Here is a 12,418-nt window from a genome sequence, read left to right as displayed (position 1 = left end):
AGGGTTGGAAACGTCAGGGTGAAATTACCCAAGGACAAACCAAGGGTCCTTGAGGAAGGACCCTTTCCTTGAAGCCAAGACTGCCAAGACAAACCCAAATGACGGAGGCAGTAAACAAATCGTGGGCAGATTGATGGGTGCCTTGGGTTGACGCTTAGGAGTGGGAGAAGTCCATAGAATGACCACCCTCAATCCCAAACCACGGACCAACAGAACGGTCTGTTGATTGAGACACGGTCCGTTGGTGGCCATTTGTCTGTGGGACGTTCTCCTGCGCAGGTCACTATAAAGTAAAGGGGTGAATTGGTAAATTCAACCCACGTTAAAACAAGTGAAAGGGAGGTTACTAAAGTTTCTTTTGGGTATTTTAATCATGTTTATAATCCTTCAACACTTAGAAGAATTCATTCTTCCAAAATAAAAACCCAAATTCGCTTAGAAATTCTCTAGAACTTCGTCGGAACCAAAACTCAAGGAGGGCTCGGATTGGAGATTGGGGTGGAGATTATTCATCAAATTAGAGGATTAGAGTTATTTAGGTACGGTATTTTATCCTTGAAACTCTACTCATCAAGGATCCTAAAAATCAAAGAGTTTTCTAAAGTTATCAAAGATGAACCTGTCCATTTTCATGATCTATCCATTATTTACTACATTAAGGATTTTGAAGCATTGTATATTGATTGAATTATGATTTTATTTATGAGGAGAACCCTCTATTTATACATAACAATCTTACATCTTTGGCCATTATGGCCGACAACTACATTACACTTGGCCTTTTTTCATTTGGCCAACGCAAAAACAAAAAACTTTAACTTAGTGGCCTTTCTTTATTATTGGCCGACACAATTACTATTTACTTTACGACTTTTATACAATTGGCTTTTTAGCCGACGCAAAACGACAAAAATAAAAGACTGACACAATACTTTTTACATATGGCTGATATTCAGCTGACACAAAACGATAAACACTAAAAAATTTTTTTTTTATCTGAATCTTCTGGTGTAGCTTCGTCTTTATCCCAAATCAACTGTAGGTATCACATTATCTTCTCCGTTGCACTTGGAGCATTTATGATCTGGGTATTTGTAGCTGATAAGTTTGCAATATCTTACTAATAAATCTTCTGAAATAAATCCTTTCTTCAAAGCTCTCGTAGATGGTTGTTCTTCTGGTTTTAATAATGACAAAATCCATCGCTGGACTTCATCCATATCTGATTCCCTTAGCTCTTTGGAGTTCGCATAAATCATTACCTGATCTCTTGCATAATAGCTCCAAATGGCATTGCCATTTAAATAATTGTTTGCTAACTCTTGTATAATTGTAGCTATACCAATTATTCTTTTATTTGCATAAAAGTTAGGTATTTCTACTTTTGGTATCTCATTTTGTTTTTCTATCTCTTCTGGAATAATCATATCTCTGGTTAATCCTATCTTTACCACCTGTATTGGTGATTTTATCTCTTCGTATAGTATCTCTGCTGGTGCTGTATAACATTTTATATAGAATAAATTTCCTTTGGTAATTCTTTTATATGTTAAAAATGCTCTATGTAGTTCTGGTATTCCGGCTATTTCTTCTCCGGTATATGTGTATACTGTATTTAATAGTCCGTAGTTATAACATGTTTTTACTAGGTTGGGGTTGGTCTTAGGTTGTGCAATAAGTTTGTTATATCCTTGTAGTTTCTGGGTTATATAGTCTTCTTCGGGATTTTTTGTTTGTGTGGATCTTGGGTTTAGGTTTAGATATGTCTGAATTTTGTGTATGTTTTCAATGTAAGATTGGGTAATATAGTTGTATCTTTTTTTGTCATTTTGTAGGCTTATTGCATAGGTAGATGTTTGTGGTTCTGCTGGTATCTGCATTTGTGGTTTTTGGGTAAATGGTTTTGCAAATAGCTGGTTTAAATTTGTATTAATTCTTTTGCTTGTACCTGCAGCTGTATCTAAACAAACATTGTTATGGGTTTTTCGGAGTTTCCCATCGTCTCCTTGTAGCTCTGGAATTTTAGCGTCTTCCGATCGACGTAACTCTACATGTTGGCGTAGCTCCGCATATTTATAGTCATGCTGCTGACTATTAGCTTTTAGATTTTGTAACTCTTTTCCCATACTGTCCACCTTCGTAGAAAGTGTATTAATAGCTTTGAGTATTTTTTCTGTTGTATCTGGTTCAGTTTGTGTTCCTTTTTCTTGATAGGTAATCTGCAACGAGATTTTCATTAGTTTTTATAATTTCAATTGTAAATGTAAAATTTAATATATTCAATACTAATCTCCTTATTTCTTTTGTTGTAACTGAATCATCTAACTTTTTTGTTATCCACCATTTTACCTGTGTGTTATCTGTTCTTACAATAAATTTATTGTAAACTATATATGGTTCAAATGCTAATAAACATTTATATAATGCAAATAATTCCTTTCTGTTTATTTCCCATTTTGTTTGTGCCTCAGTATATGATCCTGAGCAATACCTGCAATGGTGTTCTACCTTTTCTTTGTCATATTTATATTTTAGTACTCCTCCATAACTGTGATCGCTTGAATCTGTTTCAATTATATATGTGAATGTTCTACTTTCATCAGGAAAATATAATTTTGGCAATTTTTTGCATAATTTTTTAATATTTTTTATGTGTTCTTTATCTTTGTTGTCAAAATGATATTCAATATCTTTTTTGAGTTTTTTGTATAATGGTTTTAAATGTTCTGCTAATTTTGGTATATATTCCCTTACTTGATTTACTAATCCTAAGAATGATTGTAATTTCTTTTTTGTATCTATATTTTCATCTATAGTAATTATTTTTTGTACTATGTGAGTTTGCATTTTTATTCCATTTTTATCTATTTGTATTCCTAGAAATTCTATCTGTGGTTTCATAATTTCTGCTTTACTTTTACTTAAACTTATACCTGAGTGTTTGATTATATGTATAAATTTTTCTAATAATCTTATATGTTCATCTTGTGTTTTAGAATATAATAATATATCATCTATATATATAACACAATTTTCTAGTTGGTTAAAACAGTTATCCATAAAATGTTGATATCTACCTGGTGCATTTTTATATCCAAATGGTAATACATTCCATTCATAAAATCCTTGTGGTACTGTAAATGCTGTTAATTGTTTAGATTCTTCTTCTAGTTTTAGATGGTAAAATCCTGATTTACAGTCAAATTTACTAAAATAGTTATATCCTTGTATCTGTCTTATTTTAAGTATTTTATTTGGTATTGGGTAGTTGTATGTTTTAGTTTTGGCGTTTAGATTTCTGTAATCTATAACCATTCTACTTTTACCTCTTTTTTGTTCACTGTGTTTTATAACTATAAATGCTGGGCTTGTGTGCTTACTGTTACTTTCCTGTATATAATTCTTTTCCAGTAATTCATTTATATGTATTTTAAATTCTTGTAAATCATCGAAATTATATTTTAACGGTTTCTGTGTTATTATGCTATTTTCGTCTATTAGCTCAATTTTTACCTTTGTTTTATGTTTTTCCCATCCTTGTAATGGGTCTTCATTGTATAGTTGTTTTAGTTGTTCATTAATTATTTGAACTCTGTCTATTGTAAATATGATTATTTCCAATTGCGTTTCTTGTTCTTTATCTATATTTTTCATTTCTTGGTTTATTTTTTCACTACCTTTTATCCATTCCATAGCTTTTCGTTGTTTATTTTTTACCCTTTTTGCTCCTATTTTATTGCCACATGGTGTAGTAAGCCACCAGTGTGTTTTTGTTATTATATGTGGGTAAAATTTATCTAAAAATGGCATTCCTAGTAACATATCTTTTGTTGTGAACTCAAAATTATAGATTTCTTCTATTATTAGTATTTTATCCCATATTTGTATCTTTATATTTTTTGCTTTGTATTTTATCATACTTCCTTCATTATTAAATCCTGTTACTACCATAGGTGTTTTTAGTTTTTCCCATTTATCTTCTGGTAGACAATTATATTTACATATGTTTGCTTCTGCTCCTGTATCTATCATAGGTGTATAATATCTGTTGTAATATCCTTCTACAATAATTTTCGCAAGAATAAATATTTTCATTATTCATTTTGTTCTTTTTATGATTATTTTCTTATTTTGACAAGTTATTGTTAATTGTTCATTTTCTATTTTGTATGGCTTAACTTTTTCTAACCATTTTATTCCTAACGTGATATTATAATTTCCTTCGTATATTTTAAATTGTAATTTTAATGGAATTCCTCCTATAATTATTTCTTTTTCTGTTGTTTCTTCGTTTGTGTTTATTATTTCACTGGGTAATCCAGGGTATGTGTGTCCTGTTTTTATAATTTCTTCTTCTAATACTAGTTCTCTTGTTATATGATTTTCTTCTTGTCCTGTATTTATTAAGATTTTATATTTTCTTTGATCCATTATTCCTGTTATAAAATAGTGGTTAGGTGTTATTTCTTCTAATAATTCTTGGGGCATTTCATATTTTCTTTTAGATGTACTCATTCTTGATGAGGTAGCTCTTGTTAGTGTATTTGGTACGCTTGAAGTACTTAATCTTTCTTTTACTATTTCTAAATCTTCTTCCATGTCAATTTCTTTATAGCTGTAGTCATTATTGTCTATTACAGTAATTATTTTTTCGAAAGGATTTTCTATTTTTATTTTATCAATTTTATTTCTTGCTGTTATTTTATGTTTTGTGGTTAATATATATAGATTTTTACATCTTGCTGTAAATATTTTACTTCCTGGTGCTAACTTTATTCCTGATAATTTCCAATATAGTACTAATGATTTATCTATGTTTGTATCTGTTAATGCTACTGTGTAATTAGCACTTATTATGAATTTAAATTTTTGGTATATTAAATTTCCTCTAACTGCACTGATTACGCTTTTTTCTATAGGATGTATTATTCTGTCATCTGCTAGATATATTTCAATGGGTGTATCTATTCCTTCTCTGAAACAAGCTTTTATCAGTATTTCTGTTCCTCCTAAATGTACATATTTTATATCTGCTTTATTTTTTATATTTTGTATTTCTTTATTTATTATTCGTTTGTTTATTATAGGTATATATGCTTTTCCACTTGTATATTTACAATCTATGGCATGTTCTTTCTGACTAACTACATAATATTCTTCTTTTCGTCTTTTAAACAAATTTTTTAATAAGGATGTTTCAAGTATCTTTTCAACGCTTAAATCTAATTCTTTTCCTTTTATTTGTTCAAAAATTGTGTTATCAAATATGATTTTTTGATGTGATATTTCTTCATTTTCATAATTTTCTTCAGTTATTATTTTTATTTCACTTTCTGACATTATTCTTCATTTATTTCATCATTATCTGTATTAGTATTTTCTTCTTCATTTTCAGTTTCTATATCTGATACTTCGTATATACTATCATTTTCACTTAATTCATAGTCTATGTATTCTATTTGCATATATTTTTCATCGTCTATAATTAATTCTGCAATTTGTTTTCTTTTTAGGTTTTTTGGTAATTTACAATTTTTAGCTATGTGTCCTATTTTTCCACAATTGTAACAAGTACATTGGGATATTTTCCTCTTTGGTCTATATGGTCTTTTTGTTTTATAATTTTTTATATAATATCTTCTTCTTGGTTGTTTATATTTATACTTAGTTTTATTTTTTGTGTAATTTTTATATCTTTTACTTTTCTGTTTTTTATATGTGCATCCAAATTGTGGTGCCATTTTATTTTTGCAACACGATAAGTTTTTATTTAATACTTTTTCCATTTTTAATTTTTCTTTTTGGCTTTCACATAATTGTGTAAACCATTGAGATAAGAATTTTATTCTAGATCCTAAAGTATCTGTAAGCCCTTCATTCTCCCAATCTTTAATTACTTTTGTACTAAATGGTTCTGGTAATTTTGTAAAATATTGGTGTCTTACTTCTTTTGCTTCATTAAGATTATATTTTGCTTTGTAGTAATATTCTTTAAATGCGCAAGTGTATTCTTCTATAAAACACATTTTGCATATAGCTAATTTTGTCATAAGTTGCCTGTTTATTATTTTTTCTTTATTTTGTTCTTTTACATCTGTGGTCATACCTCCGAATTCACTTCTTATCGTCAGTTCGTATTTATCTAATATTTCTATATTTGTTGCTAAAGAAGTTCCATCTAATTTTGTATTATTTCTAAGTACTTCTAAACTTTCTGGGGGTAGATTTTCTATCCATAATTTAACTGTTCCTACAAATGTTCTTTCTATATATCTTGGTGTTTCTGTTGTACTTATTTTGTTATCTATCAGTTGTTTAGATATATTTCCTGTCCATAGTAACATTACTTTATTTATATCTGTTACACAATCTAGGTCTAAGAAATTATATTGTTCATTTGCTGGTTTTGGTATCCAATTTTTATTTAATCTACTGTTCCATATCGTATTAGCTCTATCTGACTGTTGATAACTTTCTGTATAATAAGTTGGTTGTGCCCTTCTAGGACTAGTTCTGGGACTATTTCTTGGACTATTTCTTGGACTATTTTCTGGTTTAACTCCTGATGTACTAGGTCTATTTGTATCTCCTGTATTTATTTCTAATTTCTTTAGTTTGTTTGTCTGTTCCAAGATTTCTGTATATGTTTCACTTATATCACTTATTTCCGATTTTTGGTCATTTTCATTTTCATCTATTTCATTTATTTCATTTAATTCAAGATCTTCATCTAATTTTTGTCGTACTTCGTTTATTTTATTTTTTAATTCTTTTTCTAGTTCTTTTTCTTTTTCTATTTGTTTTGCTTTTTGTTTTTCTTCATATAATAATCTTAATTTTGTTAGTTCTTTTTCTAGTTCTTCTATTCTTGTATTTTTTATTTCTTCTACGTATTGTACTTCTTGTTTTGCTTGTATTTTTATTTTTTCTATTTCTTTTGATCTGTCTATTTCTTCATTTTCTTTTGTTATTCTTACCATAGCTGTTAAACTGTCTTCTAATTTTGCTGTTTCTCTTTCTAACATTAAGTATAGATTATTTCCTATTTTTTTATATCTTCTTCCTAGATTTGAAAATATTATTTTTATTATCATTCCGTCTTGATTTTCATATGTTTTTTCGTCTACTGCAAATTCTTCTTTATTCATTATAATTTATGTATTATATTATGTTGTAACTCATATTCAAGACAATCTAATTCTAATTTTAAAATAGATATATCTTTTCTTTGTACTAGTATCAATTTATTACATACATCTGCTAATATGTTTTCTTCTAACCTTCTTTTTCTATGTTGTAATTCTTGTTCTTTTTCAGTTATTTTTTCCGTTATTTTTTCTATTAATTGTTGTTTATAAATTTCTTTGTTCATACTGTTTTTTCAAATAGCGAACATATTTGTATTCTGTTTTCGAAATTTTATCTATTAAATGATCTTTTTCATTATTACTTGTTTTGACTAGTTGTGATAGTTCATATTCTATATATAAGGGTCTTAATTTTTTCCATGTCTTTCTTATTTTTTTACCTATATTGTTTGTTGTTATTTTAGTTTCTTTGCTTGGTATTATATTATCCTTCATAAAATGTCTTTCTGTAATATTCTCTTTTAAGTAGATCTAATCGTTGTATTTCATTAGCATTATTTGTAATATATTCTAGATGTTCAACTTCTCTAGTTCTCAAATAATCGAATAGATTTTCTATTAGTAATTTCTCATGTAGATCTATATCTTCTATAGTTTTTACCCAATATTGTAAATATTCGTAATTTATCATTAGTCTGTATCTATATCATCATATAAATCATACATATCATAATAAAGTTCATCCTGTATACTTTGTATGGTTAACTGAGTCCAACCTTGAGTTGTTATCTCTATTATTTCATATGTTACCAATTTATCATAAATTTCTCTTTTTATGTCAGTATTAAGATTTTTTAATATATAAAGTAGTAATATCTTATATTCATCATTATCATCAATTAAGTAGGTACTCATTTTATTCATTTTTGCTAAAAGTTTTATTCCTTTCAACCTCTTAATAAATTATACTTACTTATTATGTAATAATAATGGTTTAATAATCATCTCGTCTAGTCACTACTACAGCTTTCTTCTTTGATTAGTTACCCTAACAGCGCCTCAACTCTGTTTACTCCCCTAAACGGCCTTCTTTGCCTACCGGTTTCAACTTTAGGATGGCATAGTCTGGGCATACTTGTTCATAGAATATTTCTGTAGCAAACCTTCTAAAGATGCTTATTATAACATTATTAGAACATGATAAATAATTATAATTAACAAGAGATTTTCAGGAATAAATTTGTTTAGCTACTCATAAATTTAAGAGTGTATACCTGTTTTTGTAGATTTGTAGCTCCAGAATTTTCCATAGTTATTATTTAACTAGCTAGCTCTGATACCAATTTTGGGTGGAAGCGTTAAAGAGGAATAATTGTAGAGAGAAGAGAGTAGTGGAAGACTGATGATTTTATTTATGAGGGGAAGCCCTCTATTTATATACAAAAATTTCACACTTTTGGCCAAAATGGCCGACATCTACTTTACACTTGGTCTTTTTACATTCGACCGACGCAAAAAACAAAACTTAGTGGCCTATCTTTATTATTGGCCGACACTAACACTGTTTACTTTATGACTTTTTACATTATTGGCTTTTCAGCCGACGCTATACGACAAAATTAAAAGATTCTTACTTTATACATATGGCTGATATTCAGCCGACGCAACAATAATAATAACAACAATAATAATAACTTTTTTTTTTATAGCTTCGTTCTTTATCCTAAATCAACTGTAGGTATCCTAAATCAACTGTAGGTATCACATTATCTTCTCCGTTGCACTTGGAGCATTTATGATCTGGGTATTTGTTGCTGATAAGTTTGCAATATCTTACTAATAATTCTTCTGAAATAAATCCTTTCTTCAAAGCTCTTGTAGATGGTTGTTCTTCTGGTTTTAGCAATGACAAAATCCATCTCTGAACTTCATCCATATCTGATTTTCTTAATTCTTTGGAGTTTGCATAAATCATCACCTGATCTCTTGCATAATAGCTCCAAATGGCATTGCCATTTAAATAATTGTTTGCTAACTCTTGTATAATTGTAGCTATACCAATTATTCTTTTATTTGCATAAAAGTTAGGTATTTCTACTTTTGGTATCTCATTTTGTTTTTCTATCTCTTCTGGAATAATCATATCTCTGGTTAATCCTATCTTTACCACCTGTATTGGTGATTTTATCTCTTCGTATAGTATCTCTGCTGGTGCTGTATAACATTTTATATAGAATAAATTTCCTTTGGTAATTATTTTATATGTTAAAAATGCTCTATGTAGTTCTGGTATTCCGGCTATTTCTTCTCCGGTATATGTGTATACTGTATTTAATAGTCCGTAGTTATAACATGTTTTTACTAGGTTGGGGTTGGTCTTAGGTTGTGCAATAAGTTTGTTATATCCTTGTAGTTTCTGGGTTATATAGTCTTCTTCGGGAGTTTTTGTTTGTGTGGATCTTGGGTTTAGGTTTAGATATGTTTGAATTTTGTGTATGTTTTCAATGTAAGATTGGGTAATATAGTTGTATCTTTTTTTGTCATTTTGTAGGCTTATTGCATAGGTAGATGTTTGTGGTTCTGCTGGTATCTGCATTTGTGGTTTTTGGGTAAATGGTTTTGCAAATAGCTGGTTTAAATTTGTATTAATTCTTTTGCTTGTACCTGCAGCTGTATCTAAACAAACATTGTTATGGGTTTTTCGGAGTTTCCCATCGTCTCCTTGTAGCTCTGGAATTTTAGCGTCTTCCGATCGACGTAACTCTACATGTTGGCGTAGCTCCGCATATTTATAGTCATGCTGCTGACTATTAGCTTTTAGATTTTGTAACTCTTTTCCCATACTGTCCACCTTCGTAGAAAGTGTATTAATAGCTTTGAGTATTTTTTCTGTTGTATCTGGTTCAGTTTGTGTTCCTTTTTCTTGATAGGTAATCTGCAACGAGATTTTCATTAGTTTTTATAATTTCAATTGTAAATGTAAAATTTAATATATTCAATACTAATCTCCTTATTTCTTTTGTTGTAACTGAATCATCTAACTTTTTTGTTATCCACCATTTTACCTGTGTGTTATCTGTTCTTACAATAAATTTATTGTAAACTATATATGGTTCAAATGCTAATAAACATTTATATAATGCAAATAATTCCTTTCTGTTTATTTCCCATTTTGTTTGTGCCTCAGTATATGATCCTGAGCAATACCTGCAATGGTGTTCTACCTTTTCTTTGTCATATTTATATTTTAGTACTCCTCCATAACTGTGATCGCTTGAATCTGTTTCAATTATATATGTGAATGTTCTACTTTCATCAGGAAAATATAATTTTGGCAATTTTTTGCATAATTTTTTAATATTTTTTATGTGTTCTTTATCTTTGTTGTCAAAATGATATTCAATATCTTTTTTGAGTTTTTTGTATAATGGTTTTAAATGTTCTGCTAATTTTGGTATATATTCTCTTACTTGATTTACTAATCCTAAGAATGATTGTAATTTCTTTTTTGTATCTATATTTTCATCTATAGTAATTATTTTTTGTACTATGTGAGTTTGCATTTTTATTCCATTTTTATCTATTTGTATTCCTAGAAATTCTATCTGTGGTTTCATAATTTCTGCTTTACTTTTACTTAAGCTTATACCTGAGTGTTTGATTATATGTATAAATTTTTCTAATAATCTTATATGTTCATCTTGTGTTTTAGAATATAATAATATATCATCTATATATATAACACAATTTTCTAGTTGGTTAAAACAGTTATCCATAAAATGTTGATATCTACCTGGTGCATTTTTATATCCAAATGGTAATACATTCCATTCATAAAATCCTTGTGGTACTGTAAATGCTGTTAATTGTTTAGATTCTTCTTCTAGCTTTAGATGGTAAAATCCTGATTTACAGTCAAATTTACTAAAATAGTTATATCCTTGTATCTGTCTTATTTTAAGTATTTTATTTGGTATTGGGTAGTTGTATGTTTTAGTTTTGGCGTTTAGATTTCTGTAATCTATAACCATTCTACTTTTACCTCTTTTTTGTTCACTGTGTTTTATAACTATAAATGCTGGACTTGTGTGCTTACTGTTACTTTCCTGTATATAATTCTTTTCCAGTAATTCATTTATATGTATTTTAAATTCTTGTAAATCATCGAAATTATATTTTAACGGTTTCTGTGTTATTAAGCTATTTTCGTTTATTAGGTCAATTTTTACCTTTGTTTTATGTTTTTCCCATCCTTGTAATGGGTCTTCATTGTATAGTTGTTTTAGTTGTTCATTAATTATTTGAACTCTGTCTATTGTAAATATGATTATTTCCAATTGTGTTTCTTGTTCTTTATCTATATTTTTCATTTCTTGGTTTATTTTTTCACTACCTTTTATCCATTCCATAGCTTTTCGTTGTTTATTTTTTACCCTTTTTGCTCCTATTTTATTGCCACATGGTGTAGTAAGCCACCAGTGTGTTTTTGTTATTATATGTGGGTAAAATTTATCTAAAAATGGCATTCCTAGTAACATATCTTTTGTTGTAAACTCAAAATTATAGATTTCTTCTATTATTAGTATTTTATCCCATATTTGTATTTTTATATTTTTTGCTTTGTATTTTATCTTCCCTAATTCTCTTTATTTTTATGTTAATTAGACATTAGTTATGTTGTGATTGTTATGGTCCACTTATGGTGGAAGTGCTATGTGCTTTACTTACAATTGATGTGGTCTTGTCGGCGTTACTTTATGTATAATGATGATAATGGTCTTGTCGGCACTTAAAGTATTATGATGATTTGTGTAGTTGTGTTATGTGAAGTATGAGCATATCTACCTACATATCAAGTAATGTGAAAGTATGTGTTCCTTCTATTGTTGCCAGGAGATCAGGTTAGAGTATGACTATGTCTTATGTGTATAGTCTTAGGGTTGATGCATAATTATTCCTAATTAACTATATCAGTCTATGAAGGTTATATTGATGATGTTATGGTAATATATAGGATGACATAAAGATAATAAGGTTCATTCTTAAGAGCTTCAAAGAATGATATCCTATATGTAATAAAGTAAAGTATGTTGTGTCTTGTTTTGGTAGACTTGTGTCCCTTACTTGATACATGTATGAATGATATGTGGATATGAGATGTCTGACTTGGTAGGATTCTTTCACCTTTGCAATGTATGAATGAATTATATGTGAGACCTTAAATGATGCTAAGAAGGTCATGTACGTGGAACCTTAAGCCTAGTGGTAAGGTTATATTATGAAATTGAAGTAGAGAGACGTAATGGTATCCTTAATGTAAAGGATGATGG

The 12,418-nt window shown here is 28.7% G+C and overlaps 2 protein-coding genes across 2 annotated transcripts; both read right to left on the bottom strand.

Annotated features, from left to right (window-relative positions):
- Nucleotides 1–994: 994 nt before the first annotated feature.
- On the bottom strand, nt 995–8,454 carry LOC107019017. The gene is made up of 2 exons (XM_015219604.2): nt 8,363–8,454; nt 995–2,219 (listed from the first exon to the last, which is right to left on the bottom strand). Exons 1-2 carry the CDS (start codon nt 8,396–8,398, stop codon nt 1,023–1,025), a joined length of 1,233 nt encoding a protein of 410 aa, XP_015075090.1. The 5' UTR covers nt 8,399–8,454; the 3' UTR covers nt 995–1,022.
- A 23-nt stretch (nt 8,455–8,477) lies between these two features.
- On the bottom strand, nt 8,478–11,274 carry LOC107019018. The gene has a single exon (XM_015219605.2). The coding sequence runs from the start codon at nt 10,039–10,041 to the stop codon at nt 8,812–8,814; it is 1,230 nt and encodes a 409-aa protein (XP_015075091.1). The 5' UTR covers nt 10,042–11,274; the 3' UTR covers nt 8,478–8,811.
- Nucleotides 11,275–12,418: the final 1,144 nt, after the last annotated feature.

The sequence above is a fragment of the Solanum pennellii genome, chromosome 5, assembly GCF_001406875.1.
Source record: "Solanum pennellii chromosome 5, SPENNV200".
NCBI lineage: Eukaryota > Viridiplantae > Streptophyta > Magnoliopsida > Solanales > Solanaceae > Solanum > Solanum pennellii.
The sequence above is the reverse complement of the archived record's forward strand: the minus strand, read 5'-3'. Positions and strand labels throughout refer to the sequence as shown.